This window comes from Stylophora pistillata, chromosome 7 (assembly GCF_964205215.1).
Source record: "Stylophora pistillata chromosome 7, jaStyPist1.2, whole genome shotgun sequence".
NCBI lineage: Eukaryota > Metazoa > Cnidaria > Anthozoa > Scleractinia > Pocilloporidae > Stylophora > Stylophora pistillata.
Window position 1 is genome coordinate 10,782,677 of NC_142525.1, and position 26,942 is coordinate 10,809,618.

At 39.2% G+C, this 26,942-nt stretch overlaps 3 protein-coding genes across 3 annotated transcripts; 2 read left to right on the top strand and 1 right to left on the bottom strand.

Moving 5' to 3' along the window:
* The first annotated feature begins 6,653 nt into the window (after positions 1–6,653).
* LOC111334872 (methyltransferase-like protein 27) lies at positions 6,654–13,405 on the top strand. Its single transcript, XM_088728204.1, has 2 exons — positions 6,654–6,824; positions 11,613–13,405. The coding sequence occupies exons 1-2, from the start codon at positions 6,735–6,737 to the stop codon at positions 12,165–12,167; spliced, it is 645 nt and encodes a 214-aa protein (XP_088584330.1). The 5' UTR covers positions 6,654–6,734; the 3' UTR covers positions 12,168–13,405.
* Positions 13,406–13,950: 545 nt separating this feature from the next.
* Positions 13,951–20,083, top strand: LOC111334871 (methyltransferase-like protein 27). Its single transcript, XM_088728203.1, has 2 exons — positions 13,951–14,280; positions 19,139–20,083. The coding sequence occupies exons 1-2, from the start codon at positions 14,191–14,193 to the stop codon at positions 19,691–19,693; spliced, it is 645 nt and encodes a 214-aa protein (XP_088584329.1). The 5' UTR covers positions 13,951–14,190; the 3' UTR covers positions 19,694–20,083.
* Positions 20,084–20,970: 887 nt separating this feature from the next.
* Positions 20,971–26,920, bottom strand: LOC111334848 (uncharacterized). Its single transcript, XM_022940666.2, has 4 exons — positions 26,343–26,920; positions 23,676–23,725; positions 23,284–23,416; positions 20,971–22,401 (listed from the first exon to the last, which is right to left on the bottom strand). Exons 2-4 carry the CDS (start codon positions 23,716–23,718, stop codon positions 21,978–21,980), a joined length of 600 nt encoding a protein of 199 aa, XP_022796401.2. The 5' UTR covers positions 23,719–23,725; positions 26,343–26,920; the 3' UTR covers positions 20,971–21,977.
* Between the last annotated feature and the right edge of the window lie 22 nt (positions 26,921–26,942).

Here is a 26,942-nt window from a genome sequence, read left to right on the forward strand (position 1 = left end):
AGATACGAGCGGCGGATTTTTGTATAGTTCGCTCAGTAGTGGTTGTGTTTCTATTAAGTGCCACTTTTTCAGGAGAATTTGCTTTTTGTGTGGCACTGAGTACGCACATCAGGGATTGCGTCTTTTTCGAATCGTTCGCCTTGTAGATGTACAGCTATTTTTTTTTTTGACTGTCACGATCGTTAAGTTGTCTTGATTGCTTTCAGCTTGCGCCACGCGCGCTGATTCGATCGATCGTACTATAGTTCTTAGTGTTCAGTGTTCCAGCCGTTTTGGCTCGTTTTCTTTTCTTTATTTCGGTATTAAAACGACCGATTTCACGTTCATAGAAGCACATTATCGCCTTTACTGTTTCTTGCTCCGCGTTGTTAAGGATTTGCTTTATCTCATTTTTGAAATCCTCGTCTGCTCTTATTTTGGCTCTCGCCCTCTATTGTAGGGATTCTGGGCATGTTCTGCTAGGCATTTGTTATCCTCAGACCACAGGCAGCTCAAGCTCTCTTTGAGAACCACACAAGGAACACAATTTGCATATCGATTTATAAGGATTTGTATGGGAATTTCTACAAGATAGCCATAGAGTTAGTTAAAAGTGAAAATATTAAATAAAAATGGCTTACCTTATTCTATACGTGTGTTGCTTGCTCCTGGTGTCGTTATTTTACCGATTTCACTTGATTTAAGCGGTTCTTTTTAATCCTGGTTTTCTTCTTAAGAAGAGAGGCTTCCATGAGGCTTCCATGTTTTCTTCATTCTCTGAATGCCATTGCTTTGGCCCGGAGCGTTTAGTTGCACATCTGCCGTTATAATGTCTTTCGACATTTTCTGTAGATGGTCAGGCAAGACCGCGGTTTCGATCCTAATCTTGTGGATCTCGTCAGTTGCCGATTAACTAAATAGACTGGTAGAGATTCGCTCTCGGTATCAGTCGGGAATTTTGTTCCCTATCCAGGCGAACCTCTCGCAGATAGCCAAGATGCCGATATGGCCGCCGATGAAGAAGACGAGGATGGCATTTTGCCCGAAATCCTCTTTTTCGGCTTCCCAACATGCAAGCCACAGTCCATGCTTTCACCCTTCTTTCACAGAAGTACACAACTAGTGACGTCACAGGGCTGTTTTGGCCGCGCTAAGATGGCCGCCAATTTTGATCCCAGCCGGTCAACTTTGAATGGTTAAAAATGTACTTTCCGCTATGCGTTGGCCCAAAAAAAGTACACAGCGTTTGCAAATAACGTTCAAACTCTATTATATTGCAAAAATCTCGGATATGAAAATTACGTTTCAGTAGCACTTAAAAGTGAAACGATTACTCAACGTTCTGTCTTACTGATGAACATGAGTTGACAAAACCGGCCTTAACTCAAAGTCATAGTTAAAAAGTGATCTTTCTGAGAAAAATAAATTTAAAATCCAGCAGTCTTATCTTAATGATTGTACCTGTTGAGGCCAGTTTATCTCTTTGTTTTGACGCATGCCAAAAACTATTGAATGCAGGTGCCTCTCCTAAGACTAAAAATAGCACCTTAAACTTTGTAAGCTTTTTATTTCTAGTTTTTCTATCTCTACATAATGCATATCAAACTCGCGGGGTACAAATAGTCTCTTACTGAATTTCGTGACCACGCCCACTTCATCGGCCCACTCAAATCGAGTGCGATTTTTGGATGTTGTATCATCTTGCCGACTCTCTGTATAAAAAGTTAACAATGTACCACCGAAATATTGAACTATAATATCATGGCTTTCCATTTTGTGTATTTTCGTACTACAAAGTAAAGTTTTTCCCTCGTCATTTTCACCTTTTCCCGAGCGGGTCCGTCAAAATTAAGAAGGCGTTCGTGGTCAAAACAAGACCGAGCAAGGAGTCTTGGGCGATTTCTCTCTTACGCAAGCGCAAATTGAAACTGTACCGCCAAAATCAAAGAGAGGAACAAATTTCCTTTGTTTTGATATGTAAATTGTCGAACAAGGAGCACATTGAACCTCGTCAAATGGCTAGTCAAAACAGCCACACCTTCCTCCTTTTGCCCGTTTCCTGTTTTATAAGCGTGAAAGCAGTGGGAGAAGAATCGGGTAGCTCGGAAAGCGCTTCACCATCGTTTACTTCCGAGATAAACAAGTAAGATTTGTAAAGTTATTTTCCGAAAGAGTCGGAATAAATACATTTTTTTCAGGTTAGATTGCTGTTTTTACCCTAAACGTCGTCCAATAAATTTTTGTTGCAGCCTACTAATCTATACAATTTCGAAGGAAAATATTCAGATGCTTCACCGTCCCCGAAGGGGGTTCTGTCCTGGTGTACCGGTTCACAAGGGAATTATCATTGTTCTTTCTTTGTTTAGGAGTTATCGGTTAGCTATTGTGTATTATTTGGTCTTTTGTATTGGCTCTTGTGAACCGGTACACGAGGACAGAACCCCGAAGGGTCTCCACTCATCGAAGCGTGTACTGTAGCTTATGTAGTGAATTTTCAGTCTCTTGTTGGGTTTGTCAACCTCCGTGTCTTCAATATCATACAATTTTGTATCTTTTCTCTGTGAAGTGACCTTTTTAACAGGGGTGTATGTTGAGTATTTGTTGTAGAATCGCTTTGGTTCTCTTATCTCTCTCTTTGGCTTGTCCGCCATTTTGAAAATTTGCTCAGGAGGGCATCTGGGTTAGCGGCCGCGCCAGGCTGGAACCGACAAAAACAAATGTCCATCGCAGTGGGGAAACAGTTTGATATGTATAAGTCGCAATTGTTTCCTTCAATTATATCGACTTTTTTCGAGCTGTTATGCAGGAAATTGTATTTGAAAGGAATTAAGCCATTCAGTTAATGCAAATCTAACATGTTTTAATGAAATTCTGTATCTACTCCACTTTGCGTGGAAGAGATTAAAAATACTAAGACTTTCTTAATTTTACCTTTTCATGACATATTTGCTCTCCACAAAAAGCGCCCCTCGGTGCTTGGCGATTCATATCCTCGCTCCTTTGCAATCGGTAATTCTTGACTTAACCCTCACTTCCCACCTTCACGAAATATATTCACTCGGAGGGAAATGTATGATGATGATTTTTCGTCCCCATATTTGCAGTTTACGTACCTCTTTGTTGTATGCAAATGCTCTTCATTCGCTCTGACGAAAGGGTAACAACCGAAAACCAAGCTTTGAAACTCTTTATACTTACGGTGGCAATTTACATCTTCAACTCATTTGATAAACCAAAATTGCCTTCTTCTTCACGAGGGATTGTTTTTCGCCAGGGATTTTTCGAAATTGAGCGACAGTAAAACGACTTTATCCGAAAATTTTTTTCGATAACCTTCGGGAAAAAAAAATGAAAAAAGAAAAAGAAAAGTTACCAAGAATTGGCAGAAATAATCTTACTTATGAATGTTTACAATTTGTGTTCCCCTGCTCACTTACGTTTAGGAAAAGAAGAATGTTTGGGTGTGATCATTGCGGAAAACAAATTATGTAAATAAGGAACGTTTATGATGAATATAGACACTATCCATATCACTTGGTATTCAGAATACCTCACACACATACATACACAAATAACTAGAAAACTCCTTCTTAATAATTTACTGCTCAGTGAGGCTTTCACACCATTTTGCTGCTGACAATGATCTCTAATTTATGTCAATTGAGCCTTTTCAAAATTTGTCCTACAATTGAAATTTGCTTTCACGAGAGTGATTATTCGTGTAGCCTGTATTTCTGGAAATTCCTCGAGTTTGTCTCCTGAGACGAATTTCCTTCGGAAAGTTTGAGAAAGTCTCTCGTAGCCAAGAAGAAAAAACTACAGGACTCGCAGGAATGCAACCCTTAGATCGATCATAGGTCATAGATCATAGGTCATAGGTCATAGGTCATAGATCATAGATCATAAGCCATTCATAGGTGCCTATATTAAGACTCAGTTAAGTCCTCCTGCCCCCGTTTTACAAATCGTTGTGACGTACGGAGTTAGAGAAAATGAAAATCCTCCTATTTCGGTTGGCGAAATGGGAAATAGGTACAAGCCACTTTCCGAAGAGAATCCGTCACAGATCAGTCGTGCGGGGGCAAGGAAACAAGAATTTATGTCATTTTGCCCTTTAGTGGAAAAATTTTGCCCATGAGTTGAAACTATCGATTTGAAGGGAATTATTTTCAAATGCGAAATACTCGCAGTAGACTTTGCATTGCAATAGATTGTAAAAAGGTGCCTCAAATTTAGTTGAAGTCACCACGGTTTCAGTGATCAAATTTTTTCATTCAGACGCTACCGCAACTGAGGCTCTTTAAGGATATAGCACATGTACAATAATACAAGTGCTTTTTTTTTCACAATAATTTCACATGGTCGTGTTCGCATTGTGAATTTTCGTCAGATCTTTAATTTTGCAAGTTGCAAATCGAAACTTATTAGTATTATTGGGATATTGGAATACATGTCTGTGTTTTTGGACGAAAAAAAAAAAAAAGACAAACCGAAACAATGCATGTTTTATTTTTGAGAGAAAAAGTAGGAAAAAGTTTGGTTTGATGTCACAGCCCTCTGCAGTGTGTCCACCTCGCCTTTAACTACCACGATGGAAGCGCTAATTTCACTTAAGCAATGCCCAATATTATCTGGTTATGATAACTTAAATTTCACAATTATGTTAGACATTCTTGAGGGGTAAATTGAAAGTGTCTCCCCTGACCTCAAACAGACTCAGTCTGATACTGAAATTAAACTGCATAATACTGACTGAATATGATGAGGTGCTTAGCAGTTCCGTGTGTTTCGTTTGTTTTCAAGGTTTGCGGCATGTAATTAAAAGAGTTCTTTGCATGAAGTTATTTAATGGCACGGAATATTTCCGGTATATAACAAGTTCGACCCAATTAATTGATCGATTGATTGATGGACTTATTGCATGTCAGTGTATTTCTGTAAGATTAGCGCATCCCACAACAATTCTAGAAAGGCCGCAAGGACTCTTCGAGTAATTTTAGAGTTTTTCGGTTCTAGGGCCCGTTTCTCGAAAGCCCCGGTAACTTAACGGGCCCGTAAAGCTGTTCTGTTTTCCTTCAAGATGGAGATTTCAAAAGTTTTGAAATGATGATACAATAAACCTATCAGCTAGCGAAACAAAAAGGTTTGGGTGCCACAATCTGCTTTCCTATCCTTTAAATTTTGATTTTTAAAACATGGCTGCGGGCCCGCTAAGTTACCAGGGGCCCGTTTCTCGAAAGTTCCGGTAACTTAATGGGCCCGTAAAGCTGTTCTGCTTCCATTCAAGATGGGGATTTCAAACGTTTTGAAAATGATAAGATAAAACTATCAGCTAAAGAAACAATAAGGACTGGTATGGGTGCCAGAACCTGCTTTCCTATCCTTTAAATTTAGATTATAAAACATGGCTTCGGGGCCCGCTGAGTTACCGAGACTTTCGAGAAACGGAGCCCCGATCCGTTTGTACCAAGTGCAGCCGTTAAGAGTTTCAGCCCTCGTGTTAGTCAGTTAGAAATGCATCCGTGCATTTATACGTTCTCGTGGTTTCCTTGAAAATCATACACGACTAGGACCACAATGCCCAAAGTTTAAAGTTTCTTTTAGACCGCAACGCTCCGCAGTACCCTCGTTGCCTAGATGAGTAAGCACACCTGCCCCAATCACCTTTTCCGTAAGAGAGACAAAAGAATTTCAATAGGGTCAACCGTCAACCGTCAAATGGCCAAGATGTTAACCGTCAACTGTCAAAATGCGATCACGCCTCTAAAGATCCTTCACTGATTTTAAGATCCTTCAATTTAAAGATTCTTGCTTTTAAATATTCCCCGTTTTAAAGATTCCCGCTTTTAAAGATTCCCGCTTTGAAAGATTCTCGCTTTTAAAGACTCCCCCTTTTAAAGATACCCCGTTTCAACGATTCCTGCTTTAAAGACTCCCCATTTTCAAGATAATAGTAAAGTGTATGGTTTTAGATTGTATTGTATTTTATCATTGACACTTAAGCTGTTTTTATAATCTATTTTTTTATCTGTAAATAGTTTTATCTTAATTTTGTAACTAATATTTTATCAGTGAATAAAGGCTGATAGTTTCGAAAGAAACTGTTTGGGGCTGCGTCGGTGGGAGTAACGAAATAATTTGGATATATCAACAAAGTTGAAATGGTAAATTGGCCACCGTAATGATTACAAAAGCTGACGTAATATTTTATCACTCGTGTATGGCAGAAGAGCCCTCAAGGGGGAGCTATGCAGTTAGTATGTAGGTATGTATGCACGCATGTGAAGATTCTCGCATTTAAAGATTCTTCACTTTAAAGTTTCTCGCTTTTAAAGATTCCCCGCTTCAAAGATTCCCCCTTTCCCATTTCCCATTCCCCATTCCCCATTCCTCATTCTCCCATTCCCTATTCCCCTATTCCCCTATTCCCCTATTCCCCTATTCCCCTATTCCCCTATTCCCCTATTCCCCTATTCCCCTATTCCCCTATTCCCCTATTCCCCTATTCCCCTATTCCCCTATTCCCCTATTCCCCTATTCCCCTATTCCCCCATTCCCCTATTCCCCTATTCCCCCATTCCCCTATTCCCCTATTCTCCATTCCTCTATTCCCCGTTCCATATTTTAAAGATAGCCGTTGGTTAATTATCACATTTTATTCATAATTTCAAGTTCATTGGTTCATTGTTTCTTACAAGCGGGCAATACTGTGCCATTTTTTGTTGATTTACCCTTGTTTCGCCTTAACATCAAACATGGAGAAGGAGGGTTATGGCTGCAACAATCATGAATCTTTCGACGCCTTGATGAATTTCTATGAAAAAGGTGCTTCAGACTACGATGAGGTAAGCGAGCGCATACATTAATTAACACATTGAATGAATTTCAATCGGCTGCGCGCATTACTGATACTCAGACGTGCATTTACATAGAGATAAATTTACCTAAAAATTAAACAAAAGAAAATCCCAACTCGAATTTTACAGCTTTGTCATGCAGCCTGTAATATCCTTCCTGTATGCATCCAACGACGTGGCATGTTTCGTTTAACAACTCCGCTAGCTCTTGATTCAATATGCGTTGTTGTGACATATTTTGAGCAATTTTTTAACGTCACGGATTTCGTCTAATAACTGGAGCACTTTTGCTATTACATGTAGAGAAAAACCTGAAGATGGTTTAGGGCAACGACAAAGATTGGAGGGTAACTATTGACTTGAAAAGTGTGACCTCTCACGGAAAAACCTACACTAACGGCTTTCCGTTAAACGGGTGAAACGTATGGCTACCAAACGGGTAACAAACGGGTAACAAACGGGTAACTCATCCGTTCGAACGGATACTATCGAATAGCTGAACGGGTTATCAAGTATTCCGAACGGCTTGTGTAAATTTTCGAACGGGTTACCCACACGACTGAACGGCTTGTCAAAATTTTCGAACGGCTCACGTCACGCAAACGACTGAACGGCTTCCGAAAATTATTATCGAACGGGTCACGCAAACAAAAGAACGGCTTGTGAAAATTTACGAACGGGTTGACATAGACGGATGAACAGGTTTACGATTAATTTCGAACAGCTCATAAAAAAAAAGATTGCCATATAGGCCGAACGGATAGGTTATCACTGCGAACGAATGGACACAGATCTGGTCTGATCCAGGTTTTGTTGAAACCTCTTGTATTAAAAGTACGTAGGTTCACTCAGTGATTGTCAAATTTCTTACAATACTCAAGGTAATTCAAGTTATGTAACGAGTTATTCTAATGAACAATGGCGACACATGGATGGGGTGATAAGTCGCATATCGTCAAACTAAGTCTAAACTAAAAGGTGTCCAGTTCAAATGTGGACACCTTTATACAGCAAAACTTGCCAATGTAATATGTACCATTTTTCCGTTCTTAACCTTTGCATGAGACTGTCACACGACCGGTTATTGATCGTCACAAGTCACGTCACGGTCCTTCCTGATTGCGTGACCGCCGTTGCATAAAACGAATAAATTAGGGACTTTAAGAAACCACGACGGCGACGCCAAGGAAGACTTCGATTAAAAAATGAATTTCTACTCTTAGTTATAGTTTAAAAAATGGCTGCAAGAGTTTATTGTCTCATACAGCGCCACAGCTCAACTTTAGCAGGACGTATAAAGTAGCCTTTGAGTTCCAAATGGAAATTAAAATAATTTGCTGTCGCGGTTTCGGTTCGCAGACGACGCAAATTTTGGCGATTTCACGTTGTTGTTTTGTATAGGACGGCCAAGAAATGTACAAAGTTTTAAAACGCACGTGCTGAACTATTGTTCTGCCGATTAGATCTCTTGTTTTTCTACGTCCTCGTTGCCGTCGCCGTCGCCGTCGTGGTTTCTTAAGGTCCCTATTATCAGAACATAGGTGGTCTGCAAACTTGGAATCCTCCCTCGTCTTCAAAAAGTCCAGAGCACACTTTGGTGCCCGATGCGGTTACTTTTCCACATTTTAATCTTATTTTATTCCGAAATTCTATATCTGTTTGAAAGAAACTGAGAAAAAAACATGACCTTTAAAAATCGAGACGAGACGTAATTATTCTAATTTCTGACTATGGGCGTTTGCAACCAATCTCTAGAGAAAAAGGGAACAATGGTGAAAGGAGCAAATGCTGGAGGACGAACAAAAGAAGCTAATGAGATATGTATATTGTTTACGTCCACCAACATTGCTTCCACCAACATTGTTTTCTTATTCGCGGGAAAATCTACTCCGCTTTCGTTTGTTTTAACATCAAACGTGGAGATGGAGGGTCATGGCCACATGTATAACAATCATGAAACTTTTGATGCATTAATGGATTGCTATGAAAAAACTGCATCAGAGTACGACGAGGTGAGCAGAATCACACAATAATGTACATTTTGAATGATTTTCAATCGATTGCTTCACCGATTCTCAGACGTCAGTAGACGTGCATTACATCGAGATGAATTTGCTCCAAACCTAACGAACGTTCTGCAGTTTTGTAGCCTTTAGTGTGTTTCTTGCATGCATACAATCCATATGGCGGGTTTAACAACTCCGCTAGCTTTAGTGCTTTTATATGTTATATGTATTTGTGTATGCGCTGGTTAATCATGACCGGTTTTTGCATGACAAATCGTTGTTTGGTTACCGGCGTCCTTCTTCTAAGAGGAAAATCTGACGACAATTTAAAGTAACGATAAAGAATCGAGGATAGCGGTTAGCTTTAATAGTTTATGTCAATTTGTTTCCATGATACTGCAAGGACATTTTATACATTGGAGGGCTCTTTTCAAGTGAGAGTCGTCGTTTTGTTTCATTTATAAGATCGTGTTTCTTATCAGTGTTCTTGATTTACATGTTGTAGCATTAGCTTACATAAGCCTTTTCCTTAGCTTTCTTTTTTAATCGTTGGCCTTTAATTCGAACCACACACACAGCTACACCTTCTATTTTGTCAGTCCCTTTTCCTGTACTCTGTACTGTTCGATTGCGCCGCTTCTTCCAATAAACATTCTGATTCAGCGCTCTAAGCTCAATTTTTCAAAAATTCGCCGTTTGGTGACCTTCAATCGTAAAATGGTCGCTATAAAAAAAATTTAGTCGCCCCCCTCCCCCCCGCTAAAAAAAAAAAGACAGAAGGGGAGGACACTTCATGACATATTACACGATGGGCTAATGCGCCAAACGGCACGTTTTATCACTTAGGTTTGCTACTGTAAGAGAAAGAAAAGGAAGAGACTGTCTAGTAGCAAAAACGATTTATTTCAACATTACAAAGCTGCTGAGACCGTGCAACATTCTTAATTGCCCCTTCAAATCGATCGAATTTGCCATTTTTTCACGCAGTCGAGTTTCTGAAAGACGAGAGGCGAAAAGAGAAACGCAGGTTATGCCACCGCTTGTACTATTGATTAAATTCGTTCTATTGTTGATAATTTTTCAAGTAAGTTTCTCTTTTAATCTGTTGGTCGCCAACTGACGACTTTCACCAGAATTTTAGTCGCCAAATATTTTTTTCACTCGCCATGGCGACCAAAATGGTCGCAGCTTAAAGCGCTGTGATTGATTTAACTTGATTTCTCTGGAATTATTCAATCGTTAAACGTGTGTTCGATTGTTCAAGCTCCTGAGTTCAAACTCTCCTTAACACAGTCAGCGCGTGGCTTCGTCCTGGAAAGTCACACAGTGTAATTCGCATTATTTTTTTCAACCCCACCGTTTTATAAAACGAGCGTTGTTCTGGGAAAGTGTTCAGTGAATGCAACCGGTTGTCGGTTGTCACGTCAAGGTTCTTCCTAATGGGATGACGACCGTTGCGTAAACGAATAGTAATAATCACATTCTCTGTAAAACAGCATCCTTTTTTAGTATCTGCAACGAAAAGACTTATTTTCGAAAGAGATAGACAACATGAGAATTCGTATGATGGACGATCCTTCGCAGTAGATAGCACTATTTATGCAATAGCGAAAATCAGATCTGAAAAAAATCAGGCCTGTACGGGATTCGAACCACTGACCTCTGCGATACTAGTGTAGCGCTCTACCAATTGAGCTAACAAGCCGACTGGGAGCAGGCCGTTAAGTTGATTGGTAATAAGCCCGTGATTTTTTTCAGGTCTGATTTTCGCTATTGCATAAATAGCGCTATCTACTGCGAAGGATCGTCCATCATACGTATTTAATAACGCAGTTCAAATTATATGAACTTCATCTATTCATTGTATCTGATTTATCATCACGGGTTTAATACGAATCAACTTAACGGCCTGCTCCCAGTTGGCTTGTTAGCTCAATTGGTAGAGCACTGCACAAGTATCGCAGAGGTCAGTGGTTCGAATCCCGTACAGCCCTTTTTTTTTTTTTTCTTTTTTTTTTTCAGGTCTGATTTTCGCTATTGCATAAATAGCGCTATGTACTGCGAAGGATCGTCCATCATACGTATTTAATACCGCAGTTCAAAATATATGAACTTCATATATTCATTGAACATGAGAATTCTTGTCGTTTTTACCTGGAGCCCGTTTCTCGAAAGTCCCAATAACTTAACGGGCCCGAAGCCATGTTTTAAAATCAAAATTGAGAGGATAGAAAAGCATGATGTGGCATCCAAACCAGTCCCTTTTGTTTATTTAGGTTATAATACTTTTTTCAAAATTTTTGAAATCCCCATCTTGAATGAAAACAGAACAGCTTTCAGTACCGGCCCGTTAAGCTACCGGGACTTTCGAGAAAAGAGCCACCGCTTATTCGTGGATTTTTTCCTCGAATGGTTAGTTTGAGTCACATCTGGGCCACACAAGTGGAAGGGTGAAGATCTGATCGGCAGTATCTAAAACTATCTACCTCTGTCCCTGCAAGACAGCCCTGATGTGGCCTGTGATTGTAGCTGTACATAATCCTCTCTGTTTTTCTTATTTCTTTCTTTTTCTGGTCTAATATGATGCGTCACTACATGTATATATCTTTTTGGTACTTACCACATAAGTAGTTAAGCAAGCAAGCAAGCAAGACTCGATAATTATGCAATATGATTGGATTACACCTGTCACGTGGTACAAATTACTGGCTCCTCATTGATTTAGACACAAACCATTCGTCTTTTTTTTTTCTTTTTTTCGAATGCACAGGATGTGAAAGTTCACAGAGGATACATCGGCCACGAAACTGCGACTGAGAAGTTGGTAACAAAGCTGAAAGAGCTTGAGTTTTCGGAAGATTGTAAAATCCTTGACGTTGGTGCCGGAACTGGGCTGGTCGGAGAGGAGCTTTGTAAGAGGAAATTTACCAACCTTGATGCCCTAGATGCGTCAGACGCCCTTCTCAAAGAAGCCGACAAGAAAGGGGTTTACAAGAACTTCTTTGTTGATGTCCTGGGTCCTAATAGACGGATACAGTTTTGCGATGACTGCTATGACGTAGCTATTGCCGTTGGAGTGTTTACTCGAAACCACGTGAAGGCGGAAGGCGCCATGGATGAAATGGCACGAGTTGTCAGGCCAGGCGGATTGGTCAGCTTCACGATAAGAGAGGACGTGATGTTTGAAGAAGAATATGGTTACGAAGCAAAAATGGAGCAGCTGTGTCGAGAGGAAGTCTGGAAACTTGTGTCCAAGAGTGAGGAAGATTATCACAGCAAAACCGACATCAGGAAATGCTACTTTTACATTTATCAAGTTTTGTAGTTTTGTAATCAGACTAAACACGTTTCAGCCAAGGGCAAGTAGTAGCAGTTATTACTAGGTTTCTTCATTATTCAATTATTTATTTAGCCAGGTAAGATTTCCTTACACCTCTATACTTTATTATGCACAGAGTTCTTGGATAAGAAAAATTATTGAAAAAACTTTTAGACGCTCGTGAACTTTTGCTAGAAAGTAAGCCTTTGTCTTTCTGAAATACAGAATGTGGTAGGTCTTAAAAGTTTTCGCCTCAAGGCGAGACTTGAAAAACAGGTAGCTTTTATCTTGAGGGACTCAAACGTGGCAGTCAAGTGAGATAAGACTTTTTGTCTGGACAAGGTGCTACACATAAGATTCCCATATTCGATAAGTTCTCGGTTTTGGGTTAAAATGTACAATTGTAGGTTGCTTAGGGGTAGATTGAGGCACTGACTATCAAATTTTGACCGGAACTTTTTTTGATGTAATCAATTCTCATTCATTCATTGTTTCCATTTTGTGGAGTTTCCAAGCTGCACTGCAGCAAAGTTCACGATTAAATCTGTTCTACAGTCCATTACAAATGACACTGTTTCTCGGGTGTTCAAATTGGCTGTTGGTGATGTATGGTCAATTTAAGTGACATTTGTTCGCTGTTTTAGAGAGTATGGTATTCATCAAAGAGGTCCTTCTTGTCTTTGAAGCGCGGGGCAGAAGGAATATTCTTACTAGTCCCTCATCCAGCTTCATAGGAGAAGTAGGGCAGTTGTCTTTTAAGCAAAAACAGGCATAATTTGCTAATGGGGCTCCCGTTCTTAGGCATCATAAAATTTGGTATTTACACTGTTTTCTTTTTAGAGGACAATCAGGAAATGTACGACGTTTTAAAATACACACGTGGAGCTCTTTCACCCAGCTTCACATTAGATGTTTTGTTTCGCCACGTAATCGATGCTAACGTTTAATACTGTCTACCAGACGGGTTCAAAAAGTGGCGTAAGTTCGTTCATTATGGGCTTTTACAATTTTAGATGTGTATTTTTAATAATGGGCACAACCAAAATATCGATTTTACGTTTCAGTTCATTTTATAGCCGTCCATTTAGAGAGGAAGTGATTGAAAGCTGGTGAAGTTGGAAGAAAAGACTAAACTAAATTTTTTAGCGAGATGAGGGGGAGTAGAACATACGTGGTCAAAAAGTATAATATCAGTAAATAACAATACAGAAATAAAAAATAAAGCAAGACAAAAAAGAGAAAAACAGTCTTAAGCACAGCACCCTAAATATATTCTGAAGACAAATGGGTTGGTTGGATCTGGAAAATATTGCTCCGTTCATCCATGAAAATTTACATATTCTGTTGTTTACATTATTGGAGGAGAAAACGTTAAATCTCGACGATGGCTCAGAGAGAATCAGATACTTCGATAGTGGATATTTTAAATACAGTATTGTTATCAGAAAAAAATCAGTATTTGTGATATGCAAGTTACACCGACAAACTATATTTCCAAACCGGCTATTACAACTGTATATAGCGTTAGAGGGAAATGAAATGGTCATTGTAGATTCTGCTTACAAGTTCCCAATGATAGCAATATTAGAGAGTTACATTATCAGAAGAAATTGCTCCAATAATTTGCTATCCTCCAGGCTATATACGAACGTGCTTTGAATTTTCCCTTTCAAGATATATTTGAATGATAAAATGTTGTCGGAGCGAAGAAATCATTCCTTGCTCAGATATCAGTAAAGGTCAGGAAAGAATTTCAATTTTTCTTTGAGAAACACGTTGCTGGGGAATTAAAAAATCGTCATAAGCCGAAATGGTTCGCTAGTTTAAAAGCTACGTGCAGAATTTGTAAAGATATTGTAGCAGTTACAGACTTAACGATAGTGGACTATTCTCCTCGCTTTGTTTTGGCTGCGATTACTCTCGGACCACGTGTCCAAGCAATGACGTATGAGGCTAAAGAAATCTCTTTGCTTCTAATTCGCGGGAAAAACTACACCGCTATCATTTCGTTTTAACATCAAACGTGGAAATGGAGGGCCATGGCCACATGTATAACAATCGTGAAACTTTGGACGCGTTAATGGATTGCTATGAAAAAACTGCCTCAGAGTACGACGAGGTGAGCAGAATCAGACAATAATGAGTAATTTTCAATTGCGTGCTTCACCGATCATCAGACGTACATAACATGGAGATGAATTTACTCCAAACCTAACGAACGTCCTAAAGTTTTGTAGCCTTAAGTGTTGTTCTTGCATGCACACGATCCATATGGCACATTTAAAAACTCCGCTAATTAGCTGTAGTGCTCTTATTTTGTTTATTTGTGTATGTGCTGGAGTTTTAATCATGGCAATTTTTTGCATGACAAATTGTTGTTTGGCTACCGGCGCCCTTTTCCTTAGAGGAAAATTTTACGACAATGTAAGGTAACGAAAAAGAATCGAGGATAATGGTTAAGAATAGCCTATGTCAATTTGTTTCCATGAATCAATTACTACACTAACATTTTAAACACGTAAAGGCTCTTTTGAATTGAGAATCATGTTGGTATACAAAGAAAACTTGAAAGAGAAGATACACCGTAATTCGCATTTTTTTTTCTTCAACACTACCTTTGTATGAAACGAGCGTAGTTCTGGGAAAGTGCCGAGTTCAAATCAATACCTTTCCACGGCGTATTATGACGAAATGTTTAAAAAAACAGAGTAATTACAGTACATTAATTTGTCTGAATAAGAGGACCCAATTCACACGGAGGAATATTGATGATTTCATAATTGACTCAACCATATCTCAATAGCTTAACGGATGATTCCTTTTTGGTTTTTTGAATCGTCCGCATCCCCATGGCGTTAAAAGGAAAGCATCAAGTTCTGTTGGAATATTGATTACACCCTCGCATGGTTTGGCAGGTTTTGGGGGCCATGAGAACACTCAATCAGTGCTATTTGAAAGATGTGCATCACGGGCGTGCAGGCCGGCTTGCTAAATCACTTTATTTTAGGATGGAGTGGTCATATTGTCCAGCTAATTGCGAAGATCATGATACCTTAGCCAGAACTTGATCGACTTTTAATCGAACGCAAAGTCAAGGGAAGTTAAGTCGTTTCAATGAACTGAAAGTCGATTTGATAGAAGTCGATTCAAGATAAATTGAATTCGATTCGAAAACTTACAAAATCGATTCGATAGATCGACAGAGTCGATTTGCGACGACTTCAGCAGGTCGATTCCAGTCCATTTTTGGTCGATCTTACACGTATATTTAAATTACAACAACTCAATTCTCGCTATTTCGAAGAAAACAAAACTAGAAAGAGACGTTAGTGAAATTACCTATGACGTTAGCGAAAGAACCTATGATAAATCAGTCTACTGACTTGAAACGTTAGCGAAACAAACTAAAACGTTAGCGAACTGTGTCGTGAGCCAAACAACTCCCAGGCGAAACGACTGCAATTCCCTCTGTGGCCAGTTGAGCCGTTGAAAGATTTTTGGGTAGACTAAAAAGCTGATTTTTCAGGAGATCTTCAAATTGCAATAAGTCGCCGAATTCTGTTTCCAACTTTCTTCATAAAAATTCCGTTTCTTTGCTCATTCGAATCTTTAATTATCTGCTACTGATGTGATCGTATGTAGTAGGCCGTCTTTTCTCTTAGATCAGCCACCTTATTAACTAGCCTGGTATTTTCTGATGTACTTGAACGAATAAACCCAAGCAGTTTATCATAGCTTTGCGACTCGATATCATGCGAAATAATTGGTTTTATCCGAGGCAGACTCACCTTCCGAGCATGCGCGCTTGTTTACTTTTTCTTGTCGGGTATAATATCGATAGCAATGGTACTGAGAGTATCTAAGAAATGAAGACCAAACACCAACCAGAGACCGAAGACCTAAGACCCACAACCGAAATATCGCGCGCTACACTTTGTGAAGCGTTGAAACGCACGTTATTGATAAGGTCATTTTCTGTAGAAAAAGCTGGGATCAAAATACAAAACGAATATGTTCGCGAAAATCTTTTCTAGGCCACGAAATACATGATTTCGCTCGCTACGCTTTGAGAGACTTTAAATGAACATTAATAGGGGACTGGGTCTTCGTTATGTGCAAAAAGCTGGGTTAAACTACAAAACAAATAACTTCGACTGATCGCTTTGCCGGTTTCCCAAACGCATCATGTAGGTAGGTGTTTGTTTTAAAGAAGCCTATAAGGACACGTTACGATCGTTTATACAACAAAACATAACGAACAATATCATGTTTTACCGCCTGACTGAGCGTTTCGGCAAAGGTTTTCGTTTCTACAAAACCAAGACCCCATCAACAAATATGCGTTGTCAACCAAGCGGAAAGCTAAGATGGCTGAATTTTGGTCGATTTCTTTTTTTGCCTATTTGTGGACCTAAACGAAGTTAGGGTACATAAACACGAGGAATGAACGAGGAAAATAGCTAGCCATCTTGACCTCACAAGTAGGCTAATAAAGGATTTCTTAAATGGCAAAAATATTTCGTCTTAGTAAGAATAAAAAATTACTTGTTTATTTTGAGAGCCCCGTTGGAAAAAAAAGTAGCACAACAGAGAGAGTGTTTTATGTCTTCTTTGTTTTGACTGTCTTTTTCCACTTTTTTCGACTACATCGCCGACATTGCGCACAAATTACGAACTTTGCAAGACCGCTCCAAGCAATTTTCTTCTTGCCCGATCAAAGCGAGCAATCCCGAGCCAATGAGAACACAGGATTTGCTTCATATTGCCCACGGGCCCTGCCAGCGATATGATAACGTGTGTTATAACGCCTCACAAAATTTAGTAGCGATGTCTCATTAGTAAGAAGTCTTCTCCGTGTTCTTTTTCTATCAAAAGACACCTCTGGCCATGGTTCCAATAATCAGCTGCTGGCAAATCACGAAAGGCAAGGTCTATAGTTCTGCAAACACCCCTAGCTTTAGTAGCCTTTTTAATCGTGTCATCGGTATGCAATTCGACGCATTCAGTTAAAGCTAGGATATAGTATAGCACGTTTTTGACTCTCTCTCATATATATATCTCTTATCACAAAAGTGCGTGTTTCTTCATATAAGTTCTGTTCGCGCTAGGCTCATCCCGACGCGGCCTTTGCTCTCAACTTCCCACATTACACCCATGAATCTCTCTGCGTTTTCTTTTGTTTGAGGAACTCCCTCCAACTGTTCGCTTCACAGTTTTAAAGGCTATTTCATAACATAGTTCACTGGTGGAAACTTATCTTCCATAGCGCTCTCCGCCAGATCGAACGATAGCCTAGGATTCCTAATAATAGATATTAATAAATTCCACGATCCGAGCGATGAAAAATACACATTTCGGAACAAAGCCGTTTAGTTTGGTCTGTTCGTAGCAATCACCTTTGATAATATTCGATCGCCTCCTGTTTGTTTGCAAGTGTCTTTACTGATGAGCATTGAAAATTCCAACTGAAAGTCCCTATTTTTGTGTTCTTTGTTTATTAGCTATGTCTTTTTTCAAACATCATAAAACGGTAAGGTTAACAATCGAAAGAACTTTGACGCATTACGCTACCTTTGAACTTACCTATGATGCCTCTGGAGCTAGTTTGACTTCCTGGCTTAATTTAAGTTTTCTTTCAAATCGAATGAAAAAATCTTGGCTTTTAGCCAAAACATTATTTTGAAATGCTACTAAATGTCAATTATGCTGATTTAATTACAATAATAAACAAAGAAAGCATTGGAAATAATCGTTTTATCGTCAGCCTCGTTTCCATGTTAAGCGGCAATTTTTTTAAATAAACGAGTACGCAAAAAAATGGGAAAGCTACACTTTCATGATCGCTATCAAGAGAATTTGTAAAGTCTTTGACATAACCTTTTCTCCCGCTAAGTGGTACCGAGAACCTCTCTGGCACATGGACTTTATCTTTTTAGTATATACTGTTTCGTTGAGAAAAATGTATAATTGGATATGAGTCATAACTGATTGACAATTAATTTCCCTTCTCATTAAGTTCATGATACACTTGGGATTAGTAACCTCGTAAGATCGCGCAACGTGTTAAAAGTTCAGTTTTTAGAAGGAATCGTTCCGTGCTAAATTCTTCTCTCGTTTCATATGATTTTGCCAACCGAATGTCCAATTGAACTACCACCCCGTGTCTACGAGTGATTAGGAATAATCTGCTGGATATCGTCACAGAAGTAAGTGGTCGATGATATGCGATTAATCACTGTAGTCCGCGTATGTTGTAGTTTGCCCTGTAGTTTGCCCTATCTAATATTATGCAACGTTTTCCTTAATAGATCGAATAAAACCAGAAATTATTTATACGGTTTGCGTCATCCAGTGGATTAATAAGCCCCTTTTTCTCCCCGGATCATATGCCACATAAATTCTGATGAATAAGCCATAAGTCAGTATTTTGAACCAAGTGACGGATGTTATCCGATGATATTGCATGATTTACAGTATAAGCCCTAGATGCGAAATGTCACGCAATGCTTTGGTATTGACATCAAAGTCACGCAATCCTACATCAAGCAAGAGGGGATCACGCGGGTGGTCACGCAAGCGAGCAAGGAAGCAAGACGCAAGAATTATGCAATATGATTGGACAACACCTGTCAGGTGGTACAAAATACTGGCTCCTCATTGGTATGGACACAAACCACTCGTCTTAACTACTCACAGAGGTGACTAGTGAAAAAATGAGTGGCAAGTTTTATTTACCTCCGAGCAGTCAAAAAGACAAATCGCGCCCCAAGGGTTTAATTTCTGTCAATTTTTCGGAATATTGGCTAAAAAATAAAACCATCTTTTAGGTGTGGTATATATTAAAACAGGTATTTACCTCGCTTTTGGTGAAGGTGGTGGACATTGCCTGGCCACTCCGCGGCTCGGTAGATATCCACTACTAGCTAATCCCACCTTAAAGATTAAATAGTGTTTGTGTTATTTTTTCGAATTCACAGGATGTTGAAGTTCACAGAGGGTACATCGGATACAAAACCGCGACTGAAAAGTTGGTAACAAAGCTAAAAGAGCTTGAGTTTTCGGAAGATTGTAAAATCCTTGACGTCGGTGCCGGAACTGGGCTGGTCGGAGAAGAGCTTTGTAAGAGGAAGTTTACCAACCTTGATGCCCTAGATGCGTCAGACGCCCTTCTCAAAGAAGCCGACAAGAAAGGGGTTTACAAGAACTTCTTTGTTGATGTCCTGGGTTCTAATAAACGAATACAGTTGGACAATGACTGCTATGAGGTAGTTATTGCCGTTGGGGTGTTTACTCGAAACCACGTGAAGGCGGAAGGCGCAATGGATGAAATGGCACGAGTTGTCAGGCCAGGCGGATTGGTCAGCTTCACGATAAGAGAGGACGTGATGTTTGAAGAAGAATATGGTTACGAAGCAAAAATGGAGCAGCTGTGTCGGGAGGAAGTCTGGAAACTAGTTTCCAAGAGTGAGGAAGATTATCACAGCAAAACCGACATCAGGAAATGCTACTTTTACATTTATCAAGTTTTGTAGGTTTGTAGTCAGACTAATCGCATTTCAGCTAAATGGAAAGTAGAGGTAGTTATCACTAGGTTTTTTTTGTTTCAATCATTCGGCTAGGAAAGATTTCCTCACACCTCTATAATTTATTATGCATAGAGTTCCTGGATAAGCAAAATAATTGAAAAATGTTTTAGACGCTCGTGAACCTTTACTGCAAAGTAGACCTCTACACCACTAAGGCCAGTTCGATTCCTCTGAAATAGAAAATGTGGTAGGTATTAAGCGTTTTTGCCCCAATCAATCCAATTTCATTTACTCTTTCTTTCCATTTTGTGACGTTTCCATGTTACACTGTAGAAAGTTCAAAATTAAATTTGTTCAGCAGTCCATTCTAAATAAAACTGCTTCTCTGGCGTTCAAGTTGGCTGGTGGTGGTGAATGGTTAACTAAGTGACATTTGCTCGCTGTGTTTGGAAAGTATGGTGTTCATCAAAGGGACCCTTACTAGTACCTCATCCAGCTTCAAAGTAGAAATGGGGCAGTTGTATTTCAAGCAAAAAGAAGGATAATTTGCCAACGGGGTTTCCGTTCTTCGACAACGCAAAATTTGGTATTTACCCATTTAATGTTTCAGAAGACAGCCAGGAAATCTACAACGTTTCAAAATGCGCACGTAGAGCTCTTTCACTTGGCTTCACATTAAATGTTTTGTTTGCCATATTATCGATGCTAACGTTTCTGATGTTTACCATGCCAGAAGGGTTCAATCAGCGGCGTACGTTCGTTCAATGTGGGTTTTTACAATTTCAGGAGCAAAATATACATGAAGCTTTTATCTTGAGGGACGCGAGCGTGGCTATTAAGTGGGATAAAAATTTTTGTCTGGACAAGGTGCTACACATAAGATTTTCATATTTGATGAGGTGTCAATCTTGGGATAAAATACAAAGTTGTAGGTTGCTTAAAGGTAGAATGAGCCACTGAATATCAAGCTTTGATCGGAACTTTTTTGAGTGTAATCAGTTTTCATTTGCTCTTTTGTGACGTTCACACTGTATAAAGTTCAAAATTAAATCTGTTCAACAGTCCATTCTAAATTAAACTGCTTCTCTGGTGTTCAAATCGGCAGGTGGTGGTGAATGGTCAATTAACTGTCTTTTGTTCGCTATGTTTAGAAAGTGTGGTGTTCATCAAAGAGATACTCACTAGTACCTCATAAAGCTTCAAAGTAGAATTAGGGCAGTTGTATTTCGAGCAAAAACAAGGATAATTCGCCAACAGGGTTTCTGTTCTTAGACAACGCAAAATTTGGTATTTACACATTTTATTTTTCAGAAGACAGCCAGGAAATCTACAACGTTTCAAAATACACACGTAGAGCTCTTTCACTCGGCTTTACATTAAATGTTTTGTTTTGCCACATTATCGATGCTAACGTTTCTGGTGTTTACTAGAGGGATTCAATAAGTGGTGTAAGTTCGCTCAATGTGGGTTTTTACAATTTCAGGAGCAAACTTATCATACGTGATCCAGGAGTCTTACACTGATTTCGAAGTTTATACAAAAATACAGAATCATGTGTAAAAGCGTTCATTTTCTCCCTGAAAACCGCGTCTTATCCAACAGTTGATGCCAGTAATGTTTTTTTTTCTTTTATCATGAAAGTTATCCATTTCGTACTCCATTGGCTACTGAAGATGATTCATATGACATGTGACAAGTCCTGGCGTACTTGGAGAGGCAGTAGTGCGATTCTTACTATACTTGCAAGCAGACTAAGAATGCCTTTAATTAATAAGGCGAAATCACGTCCTGAGAACCAGATGAATCTCAAGATTCATTTTGAACTCGGCTTTTAATGTTTCAGCAGCGTGACAAGTTTCGTTAGCTGTTCGCTCTCCGGGAGCACCTTTTTCATCTCCGGCAACGCGCCAATCCTTTTAACTCCAATAAGTCGCATTTCTTGCGTTTACTTATTTCTTTTTGTTGTTGTTTGTGAGTTTGTGTTTGTTTGTTTCTTTTTTTTTCTCTATCCTTGACTCCTTCAATGGCTCTTAAATCATAGACTTGTCGTTTTTTCTTGATGGATAATTTCGTCTGACCTTTGCGTGAGGTGATGGGCTCTTTCGATCGCACTTAATTCACTGCTTTACTTATCTTGAATTAATAATCAGGTTCCTCCATTTTCTCATTTAAATTGCATGGTTCTACCCTCCACCCAAACACGTAATTTCTCTCGTCCGTGAGTTCTTATCTTGATGTGAATGGCTGTTGCAGTCTTTTGACATAGCCTCGTTTAGCACTCACTTGTTACTTACTCATTAATAATATTTTGATGACGAAGTTTCTCCCTTAACTCAGATACCAACATCTTCTCCCTGTAAATTCTCTCATTGGACTCCTCAGTGGTCATGTCTGAATATCTAAAAGACTGTTGTCTGGAAGGTGGGATCCTTTCCTTGGGAAGGGAAAACATCTCTGAGCTTAAATACTCCTTGCTGTCACTACGTTTAGGCGAGAGACAAGGTGAGTCGAGTTGAGGTCGAGGATGAGTGTTGTTTAAACTATACACTGATTCTATAATTTTGACCTCCATTGCACGAGGTATTCTCATATTATCCACGAACGACGGTGAGAACATGGCTCTCGAGTTGGTTTCACTGTCATGCAGTTGCTCAATGAATGCTCTGGGATATACATCTACTGGGTGACTCAAATGTTGGTGCTTTGCGTAAGGTCTGGAATTAAAAAATGACTTTATATTAGGAAAAATGAAGCTAATACTTCGGACTGTCTTCTCTCAAGGAATTAATTTGATATGGATTCATTACGTTTCCATATTTTCGATAGCTTTTTTCTTTTTTTGAGAGTTACGGTTTACTTAAAAATAGTACATGTTATTTGATGCTCTCACGAGACTCCTCTCTTTAGGAATATGAGTTTATATGGAGCATCATCTCTAATCTTCCCTCTCTCCTCGTCCTCCCTCACTTCTGCTACCTCACCCCCCCCCCCTCCACTTCCTTGTCAAAAAATATAAACAAGGAGGTTTGTAGTTGTTCGTTCGGAAAATAATTTTGTGTTTAGAAGCCTGCTCAAGATTGGTTCCGTTTTAGACATCAAAGGCTTTGAACCAAAGAAATTCATACTGCATGGTATAGCTTTTCAGATCTTGTGGCTAATCAGGAAACTAAAAGAATAAAAAAAAAAAAACAACAGAGAAAAAAGATACTAAGTGATAACCTTCCCTTGTCGCAAACGTTTCCCCCCCCCCCCCTCCCTCCCTCACCACCTTGCAGAAGCTTCCTGTTAGGTAACAGGCTGTTGGTTACAAGTCAGTGGACAGCGTATTGGGACGTTCGTGATATTCATCTACTGTATTTAATAAAATCTTCCTCTTTCAACATGTTTGAGGAATTAAATGACCTGGAATTTCTTTTTTTTTTTTTTGGTTGAATTTGTACAATTTTAAATGAAATTATGAATTCAGATAAGAATTCGAAAAGGCACCTGGAACCATTTATCACGCCCGACAAGTTGTGATTTAGGAATAACATTTTTGTGCCTCTCCCACACTTAAACAAAGCTTTAGCACACATAAGTTGCATTGATTTTCATACCTTCTGTTTTTTCGCTTATTCCTGGTTTGACAGCAAACATAGTGGCTATAATAGATAGCCACTATGATCATCGTAGTGGCAAGGATACTGGCCACACACCATACAGCTATCATCCAAAAGGGAATTTCTTTCTCTGAAAAGAAAAGGCATAAGTTTGGAATAGAGATAATTCGTGTCATAAATTTCAGTGAAGCCATCACAGGGCATATCGTTTGCAGGGCATAGCTAGAAGTAAATAGTTTTGAAAGCCAGATTAGATGGAAATTACGCTGCGGCAGCCTCGGATCGTGTTGGCTGGCTATGCAAGGTCTGCTGAGGAGTGACTTAAAGTATACTGGGACAGCATTTGCCGAGTTACTGTTAGGAGTCAGTAAGATAATTGATTTTGTCACCTTGCGCCTCCGTTGTCGGTAAAGAGGTAGTTTCATTAGCCATGCCAACCCTAGGAGATAGACAAAAAATATTATTTAATACGAACAAGAGATCAGACGAAAAAAAAAAGTGTTTTTTCGTCTCGTTGCGAGCATGGTCCAGGCCTTCAGGTGGTAATTGAGCGGAATACACTCGAACCTGTGTTAGGCAGTCACCTTGTTTCAAGCAGTTGGTTGTCAGGGTCCCGAATTTTTTTCTTCTTAGTCACTGTAGTTTTCACCTCTGTAGAGCGATCACCTCTATTAGGCGGTCGCGGTCACCCTCTACTAAGTCGCTAAGGCCTCTTTGTCTGTGTGTCACTAAAGGCAAAACCAGTTAAAAAAAACAACAACAACAAAACAAAACAAAAAACAATATAAGCCGTTTGAACCGTATTTCGCCATTGAGGGACACAACACACCGTGGTTTGCTTCTTTGTTTCGTTCATCGGAAGCAGAACTCGTGTTCGTGTTGGTATTGACTGAAGTCGTTTAGATCAGCGCCAGTTTATTAATCAGGAGCTTTCCACTTCTTTCCGAACTTCCGAATTACTGTACTACCTTGGTGCATGAGTAATGGACTAACCATGTCACACGGCTTCGTCATTAGCGCTGCAGCAAGTTTCAGTTCGCTTACATACAATAAAAAAATCTAGTTAAACTACTATTCAAGGAAAAGTCGAAGAAACTTCTGTCGCTTTTTCTACTGCTATGCGATCAGATGAAATCGTCAGGATTTTTTATATCTCAATCCTATTAACGTAACTGTCAACCTACTTTTAACTCTCCACTTCAGTGGTTCACCTTTGGGTTCACTCAAGTTTGGTCGAGAAGAGGATTTAAGAGGGGTTTTATCTTTTATGCAAGTTCCGGCAAACTCTGAATGGAGCAAAAAGTAAAACCAAATGGCAATCAGGCAGTGTTTTTTTAATTTTTGTCCTTTTTGACCGGTGAGTTTTTTTCTTCTGGTCTACCGAGCTTAGTCAGTAAGCAAACTCGCCAAACCACCAGTTCTGGCGTAGAGTGTTTCGTTTGTTTTTCTCAATACTTGGTGATGAAAAAGCTTGTGCTTCCTGACCATAACAGTTGATATGATATTACCCTTGTTTGCCCTTTCAATAACGCTGCCTTTGCGGAGAAAGAAGTCAGTCTTTCTTATAAGACGCTAAAAGTCTAATTTACCTCTGGATTGGTCACAACATTGACAATGCATGAATTTTCTGAGAAGGCAGGTAACAGAATTTAAGGTAGAAAATGGAGGCCTAAAATCGTAGTGATCTTTTTTAAGAAATAGTTCAAAGTATACAAAATGCGCATTGTTAATAATGTGCGTAACTAAAATATCGATTTTACGTTTCAGTTCGTTTTGAAGCCATCCATTAGAGAGGAAGTGATTGAAAGCTGGTGAGGTTAGAAGAAAAGATCTTACTCAAAATTTTTAGTGAGATGTGGGGGAGCGAAATGATAAAAAATAAGTAAAGAAGAGGGAAAGAGAGACCAAAACATTAACGACAAACTCTCAAATTGACGAATAACAAAAAAGAAACGAAAAATAAAGCACAGCAAAAAGGGAAGAAAAAATCTTGAGCTCAGCGCCCTAAACATATTCGGAAGACGAATGGCTTGGCCAGATCTGGAAAATATTGCTCCGTTTCTCCTTGAAAATTCACGAACTTCGCTATATGTTGTTTCTACATTCTGTTATTTAAATCGTTGAAGGAGAAAAGGTTAAACCTTGACGATGGCTCAGAGAGAAGCAGATACTTCGATGGTTGATATTTTGAATACAATTTTGCCATCCGAAAAAAAATAACTATGTGATATGCAAGTTACACAGACAAAGTATGTTTCCAAACCGGTTATTACGTCTGTATTTAGCGTTTGAGGGGAAATTTAATGGTCATTGTTGATTCTGCTTACAAGAGCGTTACATTAACAGAAAAAAATCGCTGTAATAATTTGCTATCCTCCAGGTTACATTCGAAATTTCTCCTCGATCAGATATTAAAGGTCTGCAAAGAATTTAAAATTTTTCTCTGAAAAACACATAGCTGGGAAATCAAAAATATTTACAGGCCGAAAATTTTCGTTATTCTAAAAGCTACGCGCAGAACACATATGTAAATTCTATTTTAAATGCATTGTGATCGTGAACATCGTCGACGCGAGCGAGTTTTCAGTGACGCTAAGAATTAATTAAAACGGTATTGTAACCAAAATGTCGCTAACCTATTTCATGGTGATGACTAAATGAATCGAAAGTAAGCTACAGAGTTTGTTGTCGTAGTTTATCACCACAAGCGCCTATCTCGAATCGCGTCGATCTGTTGTCTTTTATATCGAACACAACGAGAAAATCATGTTATTGCGGCGTCGTTTGCATTTGGCGAATCGCTTTAGCATCGATCGCGAGAATATTTTGAACTCAAAGATCCTAAAACTTCTCGTATATTCACGGTAATAGGCTGTTTCTCTTAACTATTATTTTTATGTCGTTCGCTTGATGTCATTTTTTTTCTCGTATCCTTTAAGCTTTCAAGTCTCGCACATTATTTACGAACAGATTAATAACGCTCCGAAAATCTTCTCCTCTAAAATCAATGCTCTCACATTTAAAAGTGTTTTAGGTATAATATCAACTCGACCAACCTTCACTTTCAGAAATTACAGCATGATGGGGTTCGCCAGTACACTTAATCTCCAAGGAACCGCGGGCGAATATTTCTTTCGGCAATAGATAATAAAAACACTCTTTGAATAAAACATCCACGAGAAGAGTTTCCTTATTGTCAATTCCAGGTGTAAGCGCCACATGCAGCAAAACACTGCTGGTTAAAATTCCACTTCTTCTGGCTGTCTTCAACAAACGTAATATCAAATTCTCTTCCTTGTGATACTTCTCCGTCAATAAAGAATTTAAAAGATTTTTCTTCCTGTGTCACTGTCTGCCTGAATGAGTTTGCATCGGAAACGTCGAGGAACGTATCATCATCTCTGATGTTTTTCAGCGACGGTCAGTAATATTTGTCGCATATTTGTTTTCGTGCCAAGACATTCGAGAGAGTAATAATTGAATAAACTCAAGGTAAGGAATGAATAACCAAATCTGTTTAAAAAAGAAAGGGATTCGGGTGCCAACACAGAAAATCAAGCGGATTTGCGGAGTTCTCCTCGAAAGCTCCTGTAAACTGTAAACTGTTGTGCGTGTACTTTAAAAACAAAACAGCACAAGAATGACTGCAGGTGATT